General features: G+C 38.5%; 1 protein-coding gene across 1 annotated transcript in view; it reads right to left on the bottom strand.

Annotated features, from left to right (window-relative positions):
• The window catches only part of MAP2K5 (mitogen-activated protein kinase kinase 5), a 234025-nt gene that overhangs the window by 173539 nt on the left and 33008 nt on the right, over positions 1 to 27478 (bottom strand). Inside the window, exons 4-8 of the mRNA XM_081831876.1 lie at positions 24039 to 24108; positions 20058 to 20098; positions 19045 to 19112; positions 12386 to 12434; positions 5296 to 5360 (exon numbers count right to left, since the gene is read on the bottom strand). Coding sequence (XP_081688002.1) covers positions 5296 to 5360; positions 12386 to 12434; positions 19045 to 19112; positions 20058 to 20098; positions 24039 to 24108 — 293 coding nt within the window. The remainder of the gene's footprint in view (positions 1 to 5295; positions 5361 to 12385; positions 12435 to 19044; positions 19113 to 20057; positions 20099 to 24038; positions 24109 to 27478) is intronic.

Genomic DNA, 27478 nt, shown 5'->3' with positions numbered 1-27478 from the left:
GACAATCTGAGTCTTAGGCTGACTAATTTGCATTAAAGAAAAAAATAAAAGATGATCCTTACATACTTATTGGCTAACTGACTTATTAGCATGACTTAAGTCCTAAGAGTTAAATATTACTTTATTTCTGGACCCAGAGCTTAAGCAACTCCATCTAACAATGCCCCCAGGGAGCAAAGAACCTGAGTGACTGGCCTTCATTATCACAGAATGTTTCCAAAGTAAGTGGGCCTGTTAATTACTTTCATTTCAATGTGACATACTATCCAAAAAAAGAGGACAATAACTAGTATGTTGGGTTAATGGATACTAAGTACTCAGTTTTAACACCTGAAAGAAAATTAATCATTCAAATACATGCCCTTAGTTTAGAAATTCCTATTCGTCTAGGTGAATGTTCTAAAACAATTATGCAGGCTCTAAACCTAGCTAGATATGGGGAGAATCCAATTAAAGAGCCCTACTAAAACCTGCTTGGGAAAAAAAAACCCACTTGCCTCATTCTCATTTCAGCCAACATGTATAAAGCATCTTATTCTATCCTTAGGACTGGGCTGAGTACACTAGAAAATACAAGGAAACACAATGGACTCTGCTTGACCTTGAGAAACAACACCGCCTGGGGGAAAAATGCAGAGAGAAGAGGAGAGACGCTAGAATTCTGGCTTTGCCACTGAGTGGCCACATGACTGTGAGTCCTAGCTGTTTCCAGTGTTAAAATGGGCTTAACATTTTACCAGGTGTCCTAGAACAATCTGAAAATAAACTATGATAAAAGAGAAAAATACTCTGGAACTTCTAAAAAATCACTATATGTAAGATACAATAAATCATATTCATGACACAACTAGTAAACAGCAGGAAACATAGAAGTATACTAAGTATCATAATATAATACAGAATTTCTTAAAGTTAGTTAAACACAACTCTAACACAGTTCAACATCTGTGAGATGTTTGTAGATGTTCCTCAAAAAAAAAAAAAAAAGAGCCCCGTGGTCAAGTAAGTATAGGGGACACAGGGCTTAATGATTTTTCTATTATTAGTACTACCATTAAGAGTAGCTAACATTTAGTTAGGCAGTCATAGTGCTGTGCCTTTTCTATGCAACATCTCATTTAACCTCACAACAACCTTATGAGATATTATCTCCATTTTACACATGGGCAAACTGAGGCAGAAGACATTATGTAACTTTCCCCAGGTCACACAGCTAGAGGTAGATGCAGGATACACTTAACCATAACACATATTGTTCTCTACTTTCTCAAGGTTTCTGAAATTCACTGTGAATCTCTTAGAGGGGGACAGAATATGTGTGTTTCCTGAATTTGGGTTTTTTTTTGGAGCAACATGAAGCATTTTGGGAAATGGAGCAATAATGAAAGTGCACTCATTTTCTTTTCCTAAATTATTCTTCTTCCTAGGCATAAGGTCTACTTTAGTCTAAAGTATTTCCTTTATAATCCATTTCGCCCAAATTAGTAATCCAAGAAATACCAACTTAAAATTACCTGCCTAGGTCATTATCATAATACAGAGAATAACTCAGCAGGGGACTATGCACAGCATCCACAATACCACTTGGTTTAACTGTTTGGGCCCAGAATTTCATACTGTATAACTGGGGGGATATCCAGGCTTAAAGGGCAAAAATGTGATCAACTATTAAATAATATACATTGCAGTTACACATGATGTCCTATCCCTTGAAATTCACAACATCCCATCAAGTAAAGCAAATAAGAAAGAAATATTAAACTTTTGCTTTGCATTTATTAGCTTTATTATACTTTATAAGAAAAAAATTAAATAGGCCCATCAGGCATTTTTGTTACCAATGAGTGGATTTTCCAATATTTTCTTCATCTAGTTTATGTAGCATAGCCTATAATGTAATCATTTTGTTTGAAAAAAATCACAATTTTTATAGTCAACACCATTAAGGTAAATAAACTTAGTGTAGGATAAAGTCAATCATAACACATCAGACAGTTTTATAGAGACTTTAGTAAAGTGGATTCTCATTTCTTGATGATTATACCATTTTTTTTGAGTGTGCTGAACTAAAAGCCACGGATATAAGAACAATATAACCGAAGCCCAGGCAGAAATGGAGACCAATATGAATGACAAGTGGTTATGCAATTTGGTTATCTTTACGTTCTCTCCTTTTAAGAATCACCTAAACAATAAGATCAATGAAATGTCTTCTTTGTATAAGAAATATACTATGTAAAATAAAGCCCTAAAATGATCATGTTACTGCCACTCACCCTCTAAAAACAACCACTGTCAAAAACATATTAAATCTTACAACATGCAGGGCACCTGGGTTGCTCAGTCAGTTGAGTGTCCAACTCTTGAATTCAGTTCAGGTCAAGATCTCAGAGTGGTGGGATCGAGCCCCAGGTTGGGCTCAGCGCTCAGTGGAGAGTCTGCTTAGGGATACTCTCTGTCCCTCTCTCTCTGCCCCTCCCCCTGCTTGTGTGTGAGCACACATGCACACTCTTTCTCTCAAATAAATAAATCTTTTTTTAAAAAATAAAAAGTTAAAACTCTTCCAACAATCATACTGAGCACTAGCAATGGTAGATAAATGAGATCAGGATAAGTTGCATGTTAACACAGCATTCCAGCAGTTAAAGAACTTGTGCTAAAGATGTGTAAGATAATGTGGCCCTGATGAAAGGAGAACTTCTAGCCATGCTTCTTAGCTAAAAACAAGAACAAGGCAAACAGGGAGTTACTGTTTAATGGGCACAGGTTTCAGATTTGCAAGATGAAAAGAGTTCTGGAGATGGACGGTGTTGAAGGTTGCATAACAGTATGAATGTGCCTAATGCCACTGAACTGAAGGCTTAAAAATAGTGAAGATACTAAATTTTATGTTAAATGTTTCTCACCATAATTAAACAAATAATAAAACATTAACATGATCTAGGGCGCCTGGGTGGTGCAGTCGGTTAAGTGTCTGACTCTTGGTTTGGGCTCACGTCATGATTTCAGGGTCGTGAGATTGAGCCCTACATCGGGCTCCACACTCAGCGCAGAGACTGCTTTTTTTTTTTTTTTCAGAGTCCGCTTAAGACTCTCTCTCCCTCTCCCTCTACCCCACCCCCCCCTGCTCTCTCTCTCTAAAATAAATAAACCTTTAAAAAGACAAACAGAAAAAACATTAACATGATTTTATGCTGTAATTTTTCCTTGGTAGATGGGCATGCTATTTCTATTTCTCTGCAACCTCCCCTTTTTGTTATTAACCTACGTTTTAAAAGAAAAGATTAAAATCTTAACATCTGGGATATTATTTCTAATAAAAATCATCTGCTGGAGTTTGGTGGTCTTATGTTTCCCCCCTGCTAGAATAAACCAGGACAGTAAATTCACAAAAGGACTTCAATTTAAAAATATGAACATGCTTGAGAGTTAAACATCTGGTTAAACAGAACACATGAATCGGCTAGGCGTCTAAAGAAATGATTTTGGATTCCATCTGAAGTCAATAAAAGGAATCCAGAGAGTTGAAGAGTTGCTAGAAATCTTTCCTGTTTTATTATATCTGGCTATAAGCATAAAAGCATTAGTAAAAGCAAGGTTGAGGCTTTGAAAATTGCTCCCTCACAGGGAACTCAAGAGAAATTGCAAATCAGAGTATGCAGGTTCCTTCTTCTTTCCTTTCAAAGGGCACCTGAACCCAAGAACCTTCAGAACAGGGTAAAAATTCAAGTCAGATAAGAGTAAGAAGGAGAAGAGTAAGATGAAGAAATGTTTTTTATGCAGTACTGGCACTGCTTGGGAAGGAATGCTAGTATATCCAGGGAAAGACAAGAGTGACTCAAACCCATCCGATGTATTAGGCATAAGAACATTTTAAGGGCATGGCCTAAGGAATATGTAAGCAATATGCTGTTATTTAATTCTCTGAATTATCACAGTGGAAACACTTAACTTTAAGACCAACTACTCACAGTACCCAGACACGAGAGAGGGAACACAAACAGGGGAAGTGGGAGAGGGAGAAGCAGGCTTCCCATGGAGCAGGGAGCCCGATGCAGGGCTCGATCCCAGGACCCTGGGATCACAACCCGAGCCGAAGGCAGACACTTAACGACTGAGCCACCCAGGCACCCCTGAACGTAAGTTCTTAAAGGACTAGACTCAGGAGAACAGACTCACATCCTGGCTCTACCTGCAGAGAAGACTGAAGCCCTGAGTGGGTGAATGGGTCAGCTGACTGAGAAGAAGCTTCTAACCCCGAGAAACCTAATTCTATGCCAAGCCTGCATCTGTGTGTGGAAGATGTTCTGGGATTTTAGGATGTGACCCTTCATGGTCACAGGGCAATAGGGCAATTTTTATCTATAGTCATGTGGTTAGCAAACACTTAAACTTCTAAGAACATTAGTAACCAATTATAAATTGTTTCACAACTTTGAAGATATGTATTAATATCAAAATTAAAACATCTAAGGTAAAAACACAATCATAATGTGATGCAGAGTTAGTGTATATGTGGAAAACAGCTCTCTGGAGGAAAGCTTTATTATTCCCTCAGGGCTTTCTTACAGAGTATGGATTTTTTAATTCCTAGTGGAATATTTTTCATACACCATTGCAGACTATTAAGTACCAGATATTACATTATGTAGTTTAAACTTTGCACTACTGCATGAGAAAGACTTCCCTGTCGAGAGAACTATTTTTTACGGTTACCATTTTTTAATATGAAAATGAACACTCCTTTAGGGTAAGATCACTGCTACTGGAATTTGGGAGAATTTTATAACTTAACATATTCATCAATGTGTAGAAATTCTCTCAGGGGACTCGGGTGAGGAGAGAAGGAAATACAAGAGGAAGAAGGCTTGTTAATAACTTATGGTGTCAACACAGGGCAAAGCAATGGTATCTATAAGGGCTGTCTTCCACTGGGCGCAGCTGTAAAAGGGCAGGGTACTAGCACAGGGTGCCAGCAAGTTTAAAAAAAAAAAATGGTGTGAAAGAGTGAAGGAAAAAAATGCATTAAACTTCAGGCCAGTTAAAGGTACGCTTGCTAATGGTGGACTATTAACTGCTCACCCAGGAGAGATGCAGACGCAGAAATATTAAAAAGGCAATATAAATGCACTTTTCCAAGCAATTCCTGAGAAAATAGATGCCTTGCAGAATTTTGGAGTCAAAAGTGGAAATAAAATCTAAGTGCTGGTCATTTAAAAATCTTTGCCACGGAGAACTTGAGTACTCACATTTGGCTAAAGTGGATAGAAAGTTTAAATGAAATCGACTACTCACTTGTAGACTGTGCCTCCGTTGCCATGGCCAAGAGTGTCTCGATACCGTATGTCTTGTTCATTCATCTCCACGAGAAAGGAAGAAAAACAAAAAGGGTGTCATGCTGTGGATGGAAATGTCAAGGAAAAGCAACTCTGGGCCATAAACAACAAGCAGTCTGGGTCATTTCAAGTTCAGCTGCAAGAACGAGAAGATCAATACAACATTTGCTGTCCAATTTATAAAAGACGATACCAAGGGACAAAGTGATGGAAAGTTTAATGACAATTTGTTTGCCTGGGTCATTTCATTAAAGTTTGATAAAAGGTGTCAAAATGGAATGATATAACATAGCTCAAAAGGGTCAGGTCAGAGATACTGATAAGAACACAGTCTCCAGTACTACACATAACCAATGCCAAATAGCACTGCACATAACCAAAGTCAAACTTGGGAAGACAACACACACACACACACACACACACGCCCGGTAATCTAATGCACAATCTGTAAATAAATCAGTCAGGTGACCCCATAGCTAACATTAAACAAACTAACTGAATAATGTTAATGATTTTCCTAAAGGAGATACAGCTTTTCTTTGGAAACAGTAAATTAGTATACAGCGGTAACTGGGTAGAAATAATATTATGCTGATGGAAAAGTGCCAAATGAGTGCACTTTCAAATGCACACACAAATATCGTAATGCATAAAGGGAAAACATATAAGCATGTGATTCCTATAAACTAAAGTCATTTTCATAATTTAATATGTTAAACAGCATGCACATTTTCCCCGGTTCTGTAAAACTATTACACCACAAATACTACTCTCGTTTGTATCATGAATAGGAGTCAATTATTTTAGTGCCCACAAAATAATGTTTTAGAGTTTTAAAGAACTCCCTAAATTATTTATCAAATGACTTTAAGACCAGTCAGATTACATTTGATGCATTCAGTAATTTTCTACACACTGGTCCAGTTGCTTAAAAATTAACTGCCAACTTTATTCACTAAATGGATTCAATAAAAGTGTTATTTTCCATATAGCTAAAGCTTGGGAAAAGCCATAGTAAGCCGTGGGAAAAAAAAAATCAATTTCCAGGGAATTGCACTGCCTTGCATGGGCAGAAAATGGATGGAGTTTTTAATTCAATATCACCTGGAAAAAAATAGTTTGCTTTCACACCATTATAGTAAAGCTTTAAATATTTTGCTCTAAACATCCACCAATTGAATAAAGCAAGCCTCCATTTATCAAGGGAAATATTTTTCTTCTATACATTTCTGAGGTTGAAGCTTCAGAGAGCTGTGATAATTAGGAGTACAGCGCAGGTACCAGAAACAGCTTCCTTTCCAAGCCGTTCTGCCAAGCCCTAAAAGAATATTGACAGATTAATGTGTAAAGGCCAATTCAACACCCAATTTAATTGTAGTACAACCTGATTGATGCAATTTGCAATCAGCTAATTACTGTATTTAGGGTCAGAGGTAAAATGATAGACAAGTCAGAAAAACTGGCAACTATTTTCCTCTTTGAGGGAAATTTTGTTCTTCATTACCTTTATATTACTAATGCAGAAAAAAGAAACCATATTTTAACCTATATAAAAGATGGAGCATGAAGAAAAGAAAACTTCATTACTCTGGACCAAATAATAAATTTTAAAACAGCAGGAAGAAGAGCAGCATACGAAATAACTTGAGATGCTAAGGTAGCAGAGCTGTTACTGGGTTTACTTGGATTGATGGGTATGAAGGACACACATGTAAATTGCAGTATCCATTTGCCAGTACGAATAGGCTAATTCCTTCAAAGCATTTCTCAAGGCAGTCTGAACAGCACTCTAAACCTCATTTGTACCATTAGCTTGCCTAACAAGCTGCACCCTTATTAGGGCCCAAAGTAAATTTCTAGGAGAACAAACCTCAAAGAGTATATATAGGATTGAGGCTCTAGAAGGACCACACTCTGAGACTGCACCCCTTCCACCACACCATCAGGGCCTTCCAGATAAAAGAACCAGTAGTTTCCTCTCAGAAAAATAGACACGCCGAGACATATTGTTATTACACATTCCAATAGCACACTGGGATGGACCTAGGCCTTTGCAGGAAGTTGGAGAAAGAGAAGGCAAAGGACTAGGTATGGCATGTCTCTGAGCAGCTTCAACCATTATAATCCTGACATTGTAGTTTTTTGTTTTTTTTTTTACCTCTAATACCCAGGAGGTTGAGAAGTGCAGCAGCCATCCACCCCACATCCCCAGCATTCCAACCTGACCAGGAGTGGTAGGCATCCAACAGGGAACAGGTTGAGAGAGGTTGTATATTGTGTGTCTGTGTGTGTGTGTGTGCACGCGCGAGCACATCCATGTGCATATGCTAAGCACTGGGTAAGCGAATTCAAGGATAGAAATTTGGACTCCCTCAGACAATAAGACTGTAAGAGCCTCATAAAGATAAAAGTGGTTTTGGAGTGAAAATTCTAAAACCATCTCACTTAAAAAGACAGTATCCATAAAAAGGGAGTTAAAGTGTTTCTACAATGTTTTAAAGTTTTATAGACCTTTGTCTGGCCTATGAAGTGACTGATAGATTTTTATATTAAAAAAATCAGATTCTTTTCCTTTTTGCTCATTTGGATTTTCTAATTTTTATATAGTATGCAAATATTATTCACGTAAAAAAACATTTAAAAGGAAAACCATCAGAGCCAAGCTCTTGAATGGATTACAACCAACCTTTTGAGAATCTCAAATCTCCAATCAAAATGGGTTACTTTAATTGATTTTAACTATGAAAAAATCACTAACAGGATCAACTAACAGGTGAAAACATTGTTGCCTTTTTTCTTTAGATAAGCATATTAATTCAACTTTTCTAAATGAAGCACAGAGTGTTCATTTTGATACAAAAGTGGGATTTATATGCCTACAGCATACAATATTTAAATATTACAGTTGGGATCAAGTATCACAAAAATCACAGAACTGTACAGCATTTCAAATGCACAGCCCAACTAGGTCACAAAACTAGTCAGTAACAACTAGTCAAGGTTAGAACTCAGTCCTTCAGTATTCTCTGCTCAGTGCCGTATCTTAGCAGCTGATGTTCTGGCTAAGTATGGAGGGACATTCTCTCCCATCAGGCTCACTGGCCCACAGGAAGGAAAATAACCAACGGAAGGGCACTAACAAGTTAAAAGCAATTTCATTAGCTGCGGTTTTTGTTTTTAAAAAGAGAAATGTTTCAAAGATCACATAGCTCTTTATAGAGAAAAGAGGTGCAATAACATTTTTATTCAATAGAGATACTGAATTATTTTTAAATATAGCTATTTCCTTGTTTTGACTAAAAAAAAAAAAAAAAACAAATAAGGGGCGCCTGGGTGGCTCAGTTGTTAAGCATCTGCCTTCGGCTCAGGTCATGATCCCAGGGTCCTGGGATCGAGCCCTGCATCGGGCTCCTTGCTCAGCCAGGAGCCTGCTTCTCCCTCTCCCACTCCCCCTGCTTGTGTTCCCTCTCTCACTGTGTCTCTCTGTCAAATAAATAAAATCTTAAAAAAAAAAAAAAGCAAATAAAAGGCAGAATATTAGATGTCAGAGAAGAAAAAGAAAAAGCCATTAGAGTTACAATTACATGTCAAATGAAAGACAGCAAATGACCTGGGAGAAATGACAGGCACTGGGGCTCTGCTCCTGCTGAAGGAGAGTCAGGGGCTGGGAAAGAAACATGGACTAGACAGGACAACCCACGGGTCATGTCCATGTGGGTAGGTAGGGGAGAGGGTCATGCAGTGTGGATTTCCATACAGTCTCATTTATGTTTTAGTCTTCATATGGGATGGAAGATGAACCATAAGAATCTAAGAGTTTTATATAGTGATCTTAATACAGCTTTTAAAGCTAATTTTACAGTAGAATTCCTATTTTTCCTCCTCCTCCTTTTTTTTTGGACCACAAAAAGTTTTCCTAAAGGCATCTGAAGTTCTCAAAATAACCAAACATGCAGCAGGATCAGAATTAGTTCTAGGATCTGTGGCTTCTCAGTACATTTAATACTTGATTTATCGGGAATAGGAAAACAGTGTTACAAAATCTAAAACACAAAAAGAGGGAAAACAACTTCAGAGATGCAAAGGTCAAAGTCATTCATCCTTGGAGTAACTGTGTACTTTTTTAATCCTTTAAATTGACCCACTGGGCCATTTCTAATCAGTTTCAAATCAAGGGCCAATGTTAAGGAGATGATACTGTACTAAAACTGAAGTGGGAAAAACACATCACAAAAACACACCAGTGGCACTGATTTATAGCTCTCAATGAAACATGCCTAAAATAGCTTATGATTTGGCTTTTTTTAAGCTAGAAAAAAAGGAATCTTCCATCATTAAGTGGTAAAAGAAAACAATGTCTCCATTCCAAGGACTAAATGTTAAACTTTAAAACGTGCTTGATTTAATATAATAGTAATGAAATTAATGGGAAAAATGAAATGGAATTCAATTATGGATCAGCAAAGAAAATATTCTTTGTTTACTGCCTGCCTTTGTTAAGAAGAATCAGTACCTATCGCTTATAAATCATTAAAATAAAAATGCTCAATTAATCCTTATTTTATATGGAAAGGTCTGACAGAAACTAGTCCTATCACTAGACCTTTGCTTCACAAATCGAAGCAATAATGGTTTCAGAAAGCAGTCACACTCAATGAGCAGACAATTGGAGAGATTTAGTAAATCCCACTTTATAGAGCAGAGACTAATCGGAAAACACAAGCCAGTCAAATGTTTCTTATGAACTGTTGACACTATATCAATGCTGAATCAATTGGTGGCATTTACTCTGAGTGACAGAAAAGAAATAAATATTTATATCACATAACCTATATCAATGAACCCAGGCAGAAAGCTATTTCTAACCTGTCAATATTTGATTATCTTGAAGAATCATGTCCCTTTCTTTTAATGATTAATACGAATTCCTTATTAAATCTAAGTGGAGGATAGTGGAAAGGCAAATCATTATTAATGCTTGAGAGCATAAACCACTAAAATAAAAAACTATGCTCAAGTGTTAAAGTATCGTTAAATGTGACTTACATCTTCCATATCAAGTGGTGTCCGTGTTCAGCCCAGAAATTTGACACCACAGCTGTGCACATTACCTCACTGCAGAGTGATCTTGCTCACTCTTTAGTTACCCTATAGCACCACGGAACTGAGAAATTAGTACAAGGAGGAGGTATTATGAGGACTTCCAAAGGTGGGTTTTTCTGTTTTGTTTGTTCTTGTGAATGAAAGTAAATACAATGAAGGCTGCTCCTTGACAGAAAGAAAATGTCACACTGTTTAACATAGGGGTTATCCCATTCCCAAGGGAAAACAATAAACTATCTTTAAGTGTCAAAAATCATTGTTGTGACAATCTTCCACCACCGAGAACCTCATAACTGAGACCACTACGATATTTGTGGTACTAGGTCTGTTGTCAAAACATTAGGAACATTTCAGAACGCTTATTTTTTTGCACTAGAAATAAACTGTTTTTCATCTTTGAAAGAGGAATCTATGACAGGTTATTTTCCATTGCCTGGGCTGAACAAATGTAGTTAAAGCTTCTTAATTTATGTCAATTTTGAAATATATTTTCCAGCTAAAGAAAGCAAGTGACTCATACATAAGTTACAATTAGTAACTAGAATGCAAACATGCTGAAGAGACATAAACATCCCAGGCTCAATGTTTCTGCTTTTCGTCAGGTTTTGTCTCATACTGGCTCTGAACACGTTCGGGGCACTAGGGGCATTTGTGGACCTCAATCCAAAGAAACCTCTGGCTGCTTAAAGTCAAAAGTATTAGGTAAACACTCTCTAAAATTTTGAGGCCGTCAAGATTACACATACAATACCAGGTTCTCATTAGCTACAAACAGAATATCTAAGGACTAGAATTCACACACTCTGGATGACGATCAGATGTCAGAACCAGATCAACTTATTTTTTCCAACTGTATTCAAGCGACTGTGTGCTAAAGAAGCAGGGCTTCAAGAAGCACTACCCACCAGTCACCACTGTAAGGCATGCACATCTATTAGGCCACAAAGTTACAGGTGATATTAAAGGACAAGCACAAGGACCCAGCTTTGTCTTCTTGATGGGCTCCGCTACAAGTACTTGATTCATGAAATGCCAATGAGCCTTGGAGAGGTCAGCGTGTGAAGGCACTGAATAAGCATCTGAGATAATTAAGATTTCAGCCTTCGAAACATGGACGGGAAGTGAACAGCAGTTAAGAAAATCAATAAGAGTCTTTTATTTGCAGTGACACAGATGTCTCAGTCAATAGAGCCTAATAGGCAGGCTTGATCGCAACGGACAGGCGCCTGCCTCCAAGGCTATCAAAGGGCTTCCTCTATAACAAACATTAAAACGCATTTATGTTGCTATTGAAGAATCAAGGACCCTGTAGGTAGCTTAATTTGCCAGTGTATGTTTAAAAGCACTATACTATTTCAGATGTGTCCATTTACTTGAATCAAAATTAGTGAGAAATACGTGGCCTGCAGTCCCGTCTGTCCCTCTCTGGCTGGGGTAGGTCATTTGGCTTTAGAGGGCCAGTTGACCGGGCAAACCAAACCAAGGGCTTCTCAAGCCAAGGAATTTTAAATGCCAAAGGTCGGCTGTTACTCTGTTTCCCTAAAAAGCCAGCGTTCCTTTCGGGACAAAAGAAGGAGCCGAGGTAAGAAAGGAACAGTTTTTCCTCTTCTCCTCAAAGATAATGAAAGCAGCAGACACCTCCCGAAGCAGGGCCATTTCGACAACCCATGGGTTGACACACTTGTTCAGAACTGATTAACTTTTTTTAGACTGAGATGGCAGCAGGGTGTGTGCCTGGTACTTCAATCTGCTGGGAGTGAAACCCATTAGCACAGTTTGAAAAACGTGCTGCAAATTGTTCTGCCAATCAAATTAAGCCACTGTAATTCATTTATGACAGGGACACGTTCGCGGGCTCTTTATCTGTTTATTAAGTTTATGGATACAAAAACTGGACAGCAACAAGTTACTGCTACGTGAAAATCTTAATATGTAATGACACCTACCTGGCCATTGGCTAATATTTTTTTCAGTTCAGCAGAAGACTTCTTTAAGCTGAAAAGGGAAGACATGATTTTTAATGGCAAGATCATGGACACCTTGGAACACCATTCAGAATTTTGCACTAAAATATGCCTTTGTTTTAGGTGTAGACATGGACTACACTCTTTACAACCTTCCTTCTATATAAAATTTTTTCCAAAGTAACTGGCCTGATGGAAAAGGTATTAATAAAATCCTGAAACCCTAAAGCAACAAAGAAGCCTACAGTCACCATGAAGCAGACTACCTTATGGATTACTTCAGTGACCTTTTTTTGGCTATTAGTCCTGCTGCCTTTGGGTAGCCTTTCAGTGGCTATTTTATGTGGACTCTGTCATCTGCTAAATACAAAGTACTTAATGATGCATTCTTTGGATGTTTACAGAAACAAGAAAGGAGAACTTCAAAAGATAAAACAGATAGTTTAAGTCCTGATCTTTTACTACAGTTAAGAGTTATAATTCAGCTTGCTGAGAAGCAAATGTGCAGCAGAAATCAATTCTGGGACTCACTAGCTGTGTGAACTGGGACAAGTCCGTTACTCATCCTCTCTGAACTGCAATGTAAAATGGGGGAAATATCAACTTTATAGGGTAATCAAGAAAATTAAATATTACAAAAAGCTCATGCACATAGTAGATACTAAATAAATTTCAGCTGCCTTCTCTTTCCTTTTCTGTTCTATAAGTGGGAGAGCCGGCTTCCACAGTTATTTAAGAAATATGAAAATGTTCTTCTCTGGACATATATGGCTATGTAAACACCTATGGAAAAGTGGCCAGGGGAAGCTCTGAAGCCCTTCTAGCTTTAAAATGAGTTAGACCCGAAGATATCCACCCAGTTAGCAGAGTGGTGTACAAAATAGCACCTCATCTCATCAATGTTCTAATTGGAAATTTAAAGCTTGTTAACTCTATTCTTTATCTACTCAAACCCTCTACCCATCTACCAAATTAGCTCTCCTAATTAGTGATCTGTATAGATGCCTTTCTTCCCACCACACCCACCCCTAAGACTGGGAGATCCCCAAGAACATGGACCACATCTTGATCTCCTCTATATATTCCCTTCCCCTCCCATCCTTGAACGTAGCCCAGTGACTTGGCCTGTGCTAAGTGTTCGGTAAATGGTGGTCGTGGTTCTGGTTGTGATTTATCATACAGCAGTCACAGGCACACATACACACACATGCATTTGGTACCTTTAGTAAGTTATAATCAAGAAAGATCTCAGACTTCAAGTTTGACCATACTTGCTATTTCAAGTTATGATTATTCTTCTTTCTAAATACTTCTTAAACTCCTGCTATGGTCAAATGCAAACTATGGAGCCCCAGTCCCTACTTTCTAAAGATTTTATAAAACATGCCCTCAACCAAGGATTCTAAACTTTTTTTTTTTTAAGATTTTATTTATTTATTTGAGAGCGAGAGAGAGAGAGAGAGAGAGAGCATGAGCAGGGTGAGGGGCAGAGGGAGAAGCAGACCCCTTGCTGAGGAGGGAGCCTGACTCAGGGCTTGATCCCAGGACTCCGGGATCATGGCCCGAGCCGAAGGCAGACACTTAACCCACTGAGCCACCCAGGCACCCCAGGATTCTAAACTTAAATAATGTCCTCCCAAGTTGAAGAATTCATGTACTAAAGTGGCAGTTAAGAATTATGTAGAACAAGGGGCTCCTGGATGGCTCAGTTAGTTAAGCGGCTGCCTTCAGCTAGGGTTCTGATCTCAGGGTCCTGGGATAGAGCCCCATGTAGGGGTCCCTGCTTAGCACGGAGTCTGCTTCTCCCTCTCCCTCTGCCCCTCTCCCCAACTCATTCTCTCTCTTTCTCAAATAAATGAAATCTTAAAAAAAAAAAAAAAAAGAATTTTGTAGAATGAGACTGAAGTAGAAACACATATCAAAAAATAAACTGCCAAAATCAGTCCAGTTAAGAAAATAATAATAGCAGCTATCATTTATTGGATGATACCATGTGCCAGGCATGGTGCTAAATGCTATTACTTATTTTCCTGATTTAATCCTCACAGTAACTATAGTCCTGTGGGAATAATTTATTAAGGAAACTTAGGTTCAGACCTCCTCAGTCTGTCTCTCTTACACACACACACACACACAGAGTTTTTTCCTTGGAAACATTTAGACCCTTGTATTCCCACAGATGACTCCCAATTTAACAGTTACAATTATTGTAAAAACAGAAATAACCAAACAATGCCCAGGCAAGACTTCTCCACAGATACCCATAACGTCATACAACTTGAAATAATAACATTTTGATTCATTGCATTTACAAAACACCTTTCATCCAAGAAACAAAGTGTGGTTCCTTAATACAGCTTCATCAATCTTCCTAACACTGGAGGTAGATAGATGAAAAGTTTAATCATCCTGATTTTACAGAAGGAGAAAGCCACAATATTTAGGAAAGGCCTTGACTTGGCAGTGGGACTTGAATTCAGTAATTATGGCTTAGCAACACCATGTGGCTTAGTAAGCTCAGTCTAATAAACAATCATCCACCTAAGGCAAAGACCGATTCATACTTTGAGAGTAACCGAGGAGAATGCTGATTTCATTCATTATGCCAACGTCTGACTACCACTTGGTCTCATTAAAAGAAAAATTCTGGGGGTGCCTGGTTGGCTCAATCAGTTAAGCGTCTGCCTTCAGCTCAGGTCATGATCCCAGAATTCTGGGATTGAGCCCTGCGTCAGGCTCCCCACTCAGCAGGGAGTCTGCTTCTCCCTCTGCCCCTCACCCTGCTTGTGCTCTCTCTCTCAAATAAATAAATAAAAAACTTAAAAAAAAAGAAAAGAAAAGAAAAATTCTACCAATTTTCTTTGTTCCTCAGTTTATTCAATATTTTGTTTATTTGTAACGGTCACAGCGACTTGGGCTATCCAAAAATAAAAAAAAACAAAAAACCATTTTAAAATTTAAATGTGATGTTATTGTAAATCTGCTATGACACTTTTCTTTAAGAAGACACTGAGACATCTAAAGAAGAGGAAACGGGTGAGGGGACAAGAAATAATGTATCAGAGAGGCTTGAATGAGTTGGGAGAATTTAAATCAGAGACAAGACTTAGAGGGAATATAAATTTGTTCACCCACTCATTCATTCAAGCATTACTGACTATCTCCTATGTGCCAAGCATCACACTGGGAATTGGGAATTCAATAATGAATATGCTACAGTCACGGCCCTCAGAGTAGAGAATCTATCGGGGACAGAAGCGATTGTAATACAATGTGCTAACTGCCACAGTAAAAGCAGGCACCAGGGGATTAGGGAAATTCATAGAGTAGATACCTGGTATGGACTAGGAGGTGGGCAATCATCAGAAGAAGGTAACAGCTTGGTTCCTCAAAGATGACCAAGGCTGGCCAGACTGGAGATGAAAGAGGGAACAAAAAAAAGGAAGAAAAGCAGGAAGGGCCAGGAGTAAGAGAAAACATGATCCACTGAGGGCACCATGCATTCATCAGCAAAGCTAGAACGTCAGGTAGGAAGGGGCAGAGTGGGCAGGGGGCCTACATGTGAGAGGCTGTTGCTCACCTGCAGCCAAGGTTGCACGCTGTCCTGAAGGTTCTGAGGAGCAATGAGCAGCTGTAAAGGGTAATGTTGGGCTCAGCATGCGTGTCAGCAAGATCGCTGTGGCTGCAGTGTAGAGGAGAGACTGTACAGGGCAAGACTGGAGGGAGGAAACCAGCAGGTGACTGCCACAGTCATCTACAGAGCCTGAACTGCCTCGGCAGCATTGGGGCAGCTCGCCAGTGGATGGACTCCAGTGGGACTCAGAAGGACATACGTAGGGACTGACAGGTGTGGCGCTGAGGGAGGCCCAGGAAGCAGTGAAGAATGCCTGGCAAGTTAGCAACTGGGTGGGTGTGGGAGAATTTGCCAAGACAGGAAATCTACAAGAAGTACGTTTGGAGGGAAGACGACGGGAAGAGCTACCTAGAAGAAGGAACAGCTCTGTTCTTGAGGGCTAAATGAAATCTTTATGAGTGGGCGCTAAAGGGAGACCCATCTCAGCTCATGACAAAGAGTGTTCTAAGACAGTGCTCTGTGAAAATGGACAGGCTGCCATGGCCAATAAAGTGCATTCATGCTGTAAGGGATATTCACGAAGGGCCTGGATGACCATTTGGCAAAGGGTGGGGAATCAAGCACCAAAACAGCAGGATTAGATGGGTGCTTCTCTGACTCGTTCCCCACAGCAGAGGGTCTTTTATAAACACAGCTGGCCACGGCACTCTCCTGAAAGCCATCTGATAGTTCACCAATGCCAATACGCCAAGAGGAAAACTCAAACAACAAGGCCCTGCCGATCTGACTGGTCTACCTCCTTCTCTCCTGTCACTCCAATGGTCTCCTCCCCTCTCTCCACACCCCCCAAACCAGCACCCTTCCCTGGGGTCCAGCCAGACTGGCCTACTTATGAACATGCTGAGCTCCTTTTCCACCACAGGGCCTTCCGTGATGCTCTCCCCTTCCTCTGAAATGCCCTTCGCTGGCTCTTGACATGGCTAGGCCCTTCCCACGCTTCAGGCCTTGACAGAATGTCACTCTCCTCCCAAGAAGTCTTCCCTGAGCATGCTGTCCAAATCTAAACATATTCCTGCCCAGTGTTCTCTCCCTTCAAAACCTGCTTGCTTCCCTCATAACACTAATTATAAAGTGTGATTGTTTGTATATTGGTTTGTTTTGTTTTGTTTTTCTGTATGTCCATTAGATAGCAAGCTCTAGAGGATAAGAACCACATTGTATTTCTAGTGCATAGAACAGCACCTACTGAATAGGTAGCACTCAATAAATACTTTTGATTAGTTATCAACATGGGACACAGAACATGGCCAACCTAGGGTGGCATATTAAAATCTATGGTAGGTCTCTTTCAAACTGAACTCCTCCCATAACAGAAGTCACTACTGGAGGAAACCACCATCACTAGCTGGCAGGCTGTCACTTCCCTAAGGAAAGACGCTGCAACAAAAGGTTAAGAACCACTAGATCAGACAGTCTTCAAATTTCTATCCAACCCAAAAATTTTATGATACTCTGTGAATATACACAGCAATTCTTTAAAAACCAAACTAATTTATTCATGCTATTAAAACTAAATCTCAGAGAACTGAAAAGTTATCCTTGCCCCTTCTCTGCCTTACCATTTTTTTCACCTCTATCCTCCTTTTAAACCACGATGAAATGGGACCTAAAATACCAGAGAAGCGCTCAGGATGAGTCTGTCTGAGTAACAACTTTTCTGAAAGTAGTGGTAAAAATTAAATGCCGGGCCTTCCTTGAGCTGAGTGTAACAAGTGACCCCAGCCCAGTGCCTCCACTCTGTGGGGCATGGCTCACAGGCCCAACAAGCGTGAAGAGAGAAGCTGCAAAGTATCACATGGCAGGGCCAAGCCCTAGAATGAGGACTAAGAGACCTACCCCTCGTGCCCACAGGACAGATGAGCCTCCGGTGAACAACCAGGCTAAGTGTATTTTAAGACAGAGTAAATTGCTTAAGAAGGAGACATACTTTAAAAGTCGTGTGTTCACAGCAGGAAAGCTGGTGAGTAGATAGACTGACCCTATAGTAAAGTAATCGAGGAAGTGACTTCTGTGGGGGGAGACAGGAGAGTAAAAAGAGAGTCAGAAGGAGAGACTTTAAATTACCTCCAGGAAAGCCCTCTGGCAAAAGAACCAAGACTCTGGGTTAAGGAGGGGCAGGGAAGGAAGAGAAGAAACCCAAACTACATCTCAGTCAATAAAGGGCAATACTGGTTACAGCCCTAAACCCAGAAAAGCCTGGGCACAGAATGGAAGAGTGGCTCAGTGCTGGCTTTTCAGTCACCAGCATGAATACTCACACACAGAGCATCACCTCCACAGTGTCATCTTCACGTACAGTCATGTGATGTTTACTGGCTGAATAACCTCACGGATAACCAAAATGACCCAAAATGCTATCGGCTTAAGCAGGCCACTCCTTCTACCTGAGGATGTGATAATCTGGAAGTAAGTTCTCAAGCTTGTCAGAGGAACACTTTGAAAAGGCTCTCAAATCTTTAGTACCCCATGCCAGTGTGGGGTACCGTTAGCATGAATTAACGAAGATTATCTTCCTTCTATAAGTAGCTTCAATCTTCGGTATGACCAAAGATATAAGAAGAGCAACATGGTGGGTCAATCTAAATTTCCCTACTTCACTCTTCCCTTGCCTCTTTCCAGTGAACATGTCAGGGGATAACAGTAGTGCCAAAAGATGGGCAAGCAAGAAAAAAATAATGAGCATTATACAATTTATGAACCAGATCAAGGCATGAAAAGCACTGAAGTCAAAGGCACTGAATTTTCTGTATAATTTGGAGACTGAAGGAATACCCATTCCACAGACCAACATTAATAGTTTAAAATGTCTCATTCCATTCTTCCTCAGTGAGGCCTTTTCTCTCTAGTCAACACATAGCTATGGTTACCCAACTGGTCAAATTTCTTCTCAGCCACATACACATTCGCCTGGTCTTACAGAAACGATGGGTCATCCCACAGGCCTCTTCCCCACCCCCACTCTATAGAGAAGCACGCTTACGGGCACACTTCACTAGCTTGCCCTCACCTATTGCTTGGAAGTGAATTAGAGACTGCTGGGCTGCCGTGTTGAGAGGGTCCAGCCCGGGTATTCACCTACAAGGAAAGAAAGAATCTCGATCAGTCTTGTATTCTGAGGACACAGTTCCAATTAACCTATAATTTGCCACAAATTTCTCATTTCACTATGAAGGTTAATTAGCTTGTTGCTAGATAGACCCACGGTTGGAGTCTATTCAGTATATAGGTTACAGAACTGTACAACCCGTATATTACATAATACACTTTTCCTGTCATTATTCAAATACTTAAACAGCATTGAAAAAAGGAGAGCTAAATGGGAAAATTTCAATTCACTGTCCAGAACTGAATTCAATTCACTGTTTTGTTTTGTTTCGTATACAAAACAATATGTCCAAAAAAGAACATTAAGAATAAACAGAGGTTAATGGTGAACCTCAAGTTTTCATATCCTTCCAGCTCTAAAGCCAAACAGAGCACTAGAATGTTTCTTATTCACCGAAAAACGAGGTCCAAATAATTAATTATAAAATGCTTGAATCTAAATACAATAGCTTTTCTTTCAAATGTAAAGCTATAAGCAGAAATCCAGAATTCAAAAGACACAGAACAATGAAAAGTAGATAAATAGATATGTTTCTGGCATAAATATGTCAAAAGAAGAGGAGAGTATTCTGTGTGCAATATGCTTATGTGCTTAATCACTGAAATGTAGTCTATATTTTCATCCAAATATATTGTTGCGGACACCAGTACCTAAAATCATCCTGAAGAAACAGACCAACAAAAAATTCCAAATAATAAAAAAATATGGTACCAAAACCCTTCTATCCAAATATGTACATATACTGAGCAAATACTACAGATGAATCCCCCTCCACATCCTGTTTAAAAAAAAAAAAAAAAAAAGAATCGCTTGTCAGAGCTTGAGAAAGTGCAGTTTTATTTGACATTTCAATAAGTGGAACACAGCATTACAAATCCATCTAACTTTACTGAAACAATTATTGAAATTCGTACCTTCAGGCCATGTATGTTCCGTTCCCCAGGAGGCTTGCAGGCTGAAACAGTAATTGACTAAATTGTAGAACACATCAGGGCCATTTACAAATTTGCTCAAAATGAATCGTTTAAAAAGAAATGAGGGTGACACCAAAATTAGCAGAGAGAAATGATTGAAAAGTGGCTCCCAAGACCCAAAGTGGGAATTATGAACCAGGGTTTTTAACTTGCAGGAGTGAGCATTTATAAATGCAAAGAGCTTTCTGACACTACCTCATATAAATTCCAATTTCTGCTTAAAACATATAAAAATCAAGTTAACAGAGCTAAAATGATTAGATTCCTTTCATAATTCAAATTTCTGCAATCTTTCCTCAACTCTATTACATTGTATATCTGCTATCACTTAAACTACTTTGAAAATATCTAGGTTTTTGGGGGAGAGCGGGTAGTAGGAAAAGAGTATTTTAATGCCAGAAAGATGGTTAGAGATTCTAAACTGGAATATTCAAGTTTGAATACCAGTTTGCACAGCAGTAAGTAGTCAAATTTATTAAAATACAGAGATATCACTAATTTTACTATATTTTTTGCAAATCTTGACATCTTCTAATATTTAAGTCTAAAGATAAAGCAGTGCCAGGAAAAATAATATTAATTTCCTGACACCACCCTGAGTTACAGGGTAGTACTTTTCCAATTCAGCAAATGCTTCTTCATCAAATGTTGAAAATACAAATGTTTCCTGCCCATTTTATAGGCTGCTTCCATCTGAAAACTACAGTGCCCTACAGATAGTATGTTAAGTAATTGTGATTGATTGTTTGGGGAAGGACATATTTGACTTTTTTTTCCTCTCTCAGATGTACGTGTATTCTTCCTCTGTTTCTGACAACAAGAAATAAAACTGTTTAATAATGAGAAGATGTGGGTAATAATTACAAGGCATATCAGCTGCTTTAATTTTATATATTTTGAGTATATTCAAATTTATTGTTATTTCCTAGAAAATACCTCTAAACCTTAATAAAGAACTTTTGTTTTTCCTAAAATACATTAAAATTAGGACTCCAAATCTTCTTTCTGTAAAATGGAAATTAACTTTTTGAACAAAACCAAAGTCACATACATTTGATGCCTGGTCCTTGAGGGGCCATTACTTCCTAAGACAACACTTCAGAGTATTTCCACTTAAGTACCCAGTACATTCATAAACTTCATTTAATAAGAAAGTGGCTAACCAAGGAATTAGAGACAGGCATCAACTCTTACCTCTTACCTTAACATCTGCCTCATTACTCAATTGGCTTCTCAAACCTTTATGATTGGAAATCTAAAAAGTATTAAAAAAAACCCAGTAACCTCGTATTTCCTAAAGTTATGGAGCCAGAAGTTACATAAAGCTAGTAAGTTTTCATACTTATTAATACGTAACATATCTTTTAACTACAGAGAGCAAAGCCATGGGCTGGGAGTTACCATCCAAGGCAAATGTCTTACCTGGAATGAGGAGAACATCTGATGTTAGAACAAAATCATTTTCTCCTACCTTTCTCACTTGTTCAGTCTAGAGATTCTTTTCAGCAGGGGACCTGACCAAAGAAACTAAGGTCTGGGAGCCTCTAACCAACCTATTAACCCAGGCAACCTGCCCAATACATCTATATCCTTGTATAAGTTTGCATAATCTCATTTATGTATATAAAATATAGATAAGTAAACAAAAAGCAAGACTACAAAAAACTAAAAAGAGTTATACAGGAGTGCCTGGGTGGTTCAGTCAGTTGAGATTCTGACTCTTGATTTCTGCTCAGGTCATGATCTCAGGGTTGTGAGATCAAGCCCCACATCTGCTCCTCTCCCTCTGCCCCTCCCCCCATTCACACATGCACAAGCACACTCCCACTCTCTCTCACTCTCTCCCTCCCTCTAAAATAAATAAATCTTTAAAAATGAATAAATAAAATAAAAATAGTTTTACAATAACATCCAAGAAACCATAGAGATGGGGGGGCTGAGTCTCATATTTTAAAAAATTCAAATCTGGCTTGGAAGAACTTTATTAATAATTTATTGGAGCCTAATAGGTCTGTTCTAGGACTACATGTGACGATCACATCTCACATACCATCTTCTTTTAAGTATCTTCTCCCTATAATATACCTCTACACTTCTACCAACCCCTCCAGACTACCCCCAAGCACATTTTCATTTATATGCCCTTCCACTTTAAGCAAATTATAATTTAAACAAAATTCTTATTCAAAGTGTATACTAACCACTTATAGGCTGTTGTGGACTCTGAAGTTACTTAACCTCTCTGAACCTGCATATTCTCATCTATACAATGGAATCAATAGGCAGAAATATCAGGAGAATGAGAAATGATAACGTTAAAGCAATATTAATGCCCACAGAGCAGATGTCTAAAACCGGTCGTTACTCCCATGAGAGGCAGCACAATGGTACGGACAAGAAGACTGCAAAGGACTGCTCAGAAAATAAAAGAAAAAAGACAAAATTGGAAAAAATTTTTGGATGAAGAAAAGTAAATCTTTTATTGGGGGGAGGGCCACAACCCACAGCATCATAACTATAATTTTCCAGGTCACTTGTATTAGAGTTTGCTACAACAACAGACTTATAATGTCAAGTAGGGAAACAATGAATGGAAATTTTCAGCTGGTAAAAAAAAAAATATTCTTTGTGGAGAAACAATTTTGAAACTTGCCCAAACTCTCCCATCACTGAAGATAACAAGAAATGATCTGCATCCCTTGTTATTGGTCTAATGTATAGAAATGGCAACATTTGCTTTTCTTTTTTTCTTTTTCTATTTTGTTTTTAGTCTTCAGATACAACAAAATTGGATTAATCATAATTTTTGTTTCAGACACACTATCAATGGCCCAATTTTATTTACCTACTTAGCTCTTTGATACATTATTAATAATGTACTAAGTACTCCCAATCCCACTGTCCACCTTAATGCTAGAAAGGCATTACTCTTGAACCCAGACCTTCTTGTGGGCTAGCCGAGTCAGCTGCCCTTGGAGACTTGATTAGTGTAAATAAGAATCTACTGGTTAATTGAGCCACTCAACTTCAGAGAGTTACAGGTAATGAAAGTCTAAACCGTTTAATTGAAAAACCCATACCATGATTATTTGTACAGTATCAGTTAACAAAGGTAAGTTTAACTTTTAATGATTTCAATTAAGTTATTTCTAGACAAGTTACAACATTTCCTTATCTGCTCCATCAGTTAGAAAATATGAATTCCAAGTGTGGCAATGTATAGTGAGGGAAAGACTTAACGGTTTATGTTAAATGGTTGAGTTGTTCTTTTTTACTAATCTTCAAATTTTGAGGGAACATTTATATACAGTTGATCAATCGTATCTGATACAATGCTAGTTCTGCCCACCTAAAAGGGAAAAGGAATATTATTTGACTACGTGATTCACCAAAACTTACCCATAAGCTAATATTTTTGGAGACTTGACAATTCCCATTTATGAAGATTTTCCATTATCTGGAAAATGTCACCTCCAAAAACCAAGCACCAAACATTATCAATTCTCTCCTAAAACCGTGCAGTAAATCTTCGCCTCTGTACCAGCTGAAAGCTTTCTCCTCAACAGCAGCTTTGGCTACCATCATGAGTCACAATTTATAAATATCCAAAATTAAAGTCATTCATTTGCCTTGGTTTAGAAACCATGTGGACCCCCAAAGAGTTCTTTAAGCGAATGTAAGTACGTACTTCAAAAACAAAAAACAATCTAGTTAGTTTAATTTACTCCAGTAAATTAGATATTTTATCTGGTATAGCTATAATGTAGCCTGCAATCCCCACAATCATGGAATACTGCTTTTGTTTTTTCAAATTAAGAGCTAAACATCATGTTATGTGCATTTAAACCTTTGGAAAACATAACTGTTGATGAAACAGTTTACTGAAATAATCATTGTTGATTAGAATTTGTTCAACATTACCTCTTGGAAATATCTGCAGAGGCTCTATTAACTGTCCATTTACTTGCTGTTCCATTACTGTGGAATAATACTGCAAAGAGATTATAGAAAGAGATTACTCAGTAATGTATGAATACTGGAACAGACACTTATGGGTTGTTTAATTCATAGTACTTTTGTAAATTGCTGGTATACACATATCAGCCTCGAGAATACTTTTTCCTATTTGTACATAAAAATGACTATAATGATATATTCAGGATTGAAAGTCCAGTATAATGTTATCCTCCACACTGTCATTTATCTTTAAAAGTAAAAATGTTGATTAAGATTTTAGTATTTAATCTCTAGAAATATTTTGAAAATGACATGTATTAAAAATAACACAAAGCTTTTTAGTGGAAATTTCTCAAATTGCCTCTTGTTCTTTTCTCTGGGTTTTGCAAAGCAAAATGAAAACACTTAACATTTAGCTTGGGCCTATGTGCCAGGTAATAGATCAAACATTATACATATTTGTGTATAAAATGTACAGATAATGGAAATCTAAATCATAGAGACTGTGGAACAAGCAAACAAGATATGATCCATCCAAAGATGACAGGATTAATATGATAAAAAGATAGGTCAGTTTTAAGCAAACATCTTTTATACTTCACTTTTATAAACACGTTAGTATAGAGCAAATTTCATTTTAAAATTCTGGGCACAAAAAATGAAGTTCCAAATGAAAAAGCTTTCATGCTCCTTCATAAACACAAATTCATTCACCAGGTTGTATTATGGTCTGATACCCATTTTTCCTTAATTTGCTAAGTGGCGAACATACGTCCACCTAACCTGGAGATGGCTTCTGTGCCCTCACTTCTTTTAACACTTGACAAACAACAAAGTGATGCTCTTGGTGGAAAAATATCAATGATGAAAACCACCAATTTTGTGTTTTGAGGCACTGTCACACACAGAGCAGAACTCTCCTTTAGTTCCTGCTATTTCTATATTTAAAACACATATTATCTAACTGCCACCTTTCTGGAAATTCTTCCTTGATAATCACTATTTGCCGACATTCCAAAAAAGTCTTTTTTTAGAAGATACAGACATACATCTTCCTAATGCCTTTATGCATATTAAAATTATCACAAAATCAAGGGGTTTTTTTTTTATTTGTTTTTAGAAATAAAGGGGAGCTATGTAATTCTACATCATCTTGGGAATTACAAACTAACAGTCTAAGGCTCTTTGTCCTAAAAACAAATCAAGTGGATTTTTGATAGCTATGGACTGATACAAGTGTACCGCACTCTCCAAGGGCTTCCAAACTGTAAAGGAAACTGATCCTCTCCTTCTATGGACGTAGAAGCCTATATACATATGGCATAAACATGTGTGACACACACTCTGGAATACATACTAAGCCGAATGTCTTTCAGGAGACTATATTCCTTAAAACCACAGAAATACACTGCTCGCCATTACTCAAACAGTGATGACAAGTAAATGAAATATCCATCATGTAGGCTGTCAACCTTTTGGGACAGCAATAACTGTTAACAAGTAGTCTGGAAAAATTGTCCGAAAATGACTTGTCCTCGGCACACAAGTATTGGAGGTTTCCATGGAAAATTAAGATGCCAGTGGCTATTTGGAACATTGCTCAGGTATTCTTTTTAATGGGAAATTTGCCGGTTATTGATCCACAGCATGTACCCCCTTGGTTCTGGAAGGCTGCAAGCAACTTTCCAATCAGTGGCTGTCAAAAAAATTACTGCCTTTTTATACTGATACAAGACAACAGCCGTGGTGGTGTTCTCCTCTAGTTAATGCTTTTCTTTAATTAACTGCTATGTACAATAGGTTAGTCATTTCAGTTACTACTTCACTACAGTCCTAGAAATCAAAACAAATAAAATATCCCTATGTTTTATCTAACAAATTAATTATAGAGTTGTCTGAAACTGGTGCTTGGGGTCAAGTTTGAAAACAAATAACCTCAAATGTAAAGGGTCAGCACAGGAGCAATGCATTTTTTCCTACTATAAAACCTTGCATGCATGAAATTGACCTGTTTTCCAACTTTATTTATTTACCTCACAAAATAAATAAGTGTGGTTTCCCTTTCATTTCAGATCTGTGCCAAATCAACTGGCAAACTATATCTGCTTTTATAATCATTGTACAATTTTTTTTAGCCATCTATCACCATCTCTTTATGCTACCATTAACACGGTCACAGTAATGACATTAAGTGTGCCACTTGCCAGTATCTCTAAAGCAAGCAGTTAGCATTTGTCTTTTGCTTTCTACAATTCTTCCAAATCCAAGGGACCTTTTTTTTTCCTGCTGAAATACTGGGCTTGATCTCTGTTTGTATTACCAGAGAATCTTGTGATCCATACAGCAAAGGGTGGTAATTAATAAACCCATGGCTTGGGCCCACTCTAGGCAAGTGGCTCTGACGAGCAGGCTGTGTGCGGGCCGGCTGGCTGCCAACGAGGCACCAGACCCAGGAGCTCAGGCTGCGGCATATGTAGCGCTCTCTGTGGAGTAGGGATACAGCGTGAGGCCACGCAGCCTTCCTGGCACACAGCAGTCCTGACAGGCCACAGGCCTGTATCACCCAGTGAGACAAGCAAGGAACGTGGGGAGTTAGAGGAAGGACCCCAGTGCGGGGGCCCGAGCACTGGCCGTTCCGCAGCACACAAGCTCAGCGAGGAACCCCTGGCTGCCCCTCGGGTTACTCCTGTAAAATGAAGATGCTACACAGCCAGAGGAGCACCATGAGACTCACGGGAGGGACAGAAGTGAGCCCCGAAGCTGCAGAGCAAGCTGTTTCTAGATCCCTGTAGTCTCTCAGTGTTTTTAGAAATTCTCTCTTTAAAGAGAGTCTTTCCAATTTTGTCCTAAATAGTGATAAAATAAGCAATAATGACTTCCACTAGCCCAAAATAAACTGGAGAAAACAAACAAAAACCTCAATCTTGTATGCCAAGATACTTAACACGGCTTGGACAGAAAAGTGACCAAGTGACCATGATAAATTAATGGGGCCATAATTTGAAGCTATCCAAATAATTGCCCAAACGCAATCTCAATAATCCTATCCCGGCTTTTATTATCCCTAACATGGAGCCCTGCACACAGTAGGTGTTCCATAAATATTTACTGACTGAAATGGGGCCTAATTCTGATTCTGCTACCTATTACGTAGTCACTGAACTTCACCGAGCCCAGTTTCCTCCAAATGAGAGTAAAGCTAGCTAGTCTATTACATAGGGTTGCCGTGAAATCAGCCTGCAGCAACAGTGTTTGTGAAGGCACTTTGTAAACTGTAATGCATTACTGGTGGTTGAAAAATTAAAAAGTGAACCTCCTACCACTAAAACAACAGCACTTTCTGAATAGAAGTCTTCCCATATTTAAAAATACAAAAATCGTTAGGTACAAAAAATACAAAATAC

Source organism: Leptonychotes weddellii, chromosome 9 (assembly GCF_054177405.1).
Source record: "Leptonychotes weddellii isolate Sample4059 chromosome 9, ASM5417740v2, whole genome shotgun sequence".
Lineage (NCBI taxonomy): Eukaryota > Metazoa > Chordata > Mammalia > Carnivora > Phocidae > Leptonychotes > Leptonychotes weddellii.
This window is presented reverse-complemented; position numbering and strand designations above follow the sequence as displayed.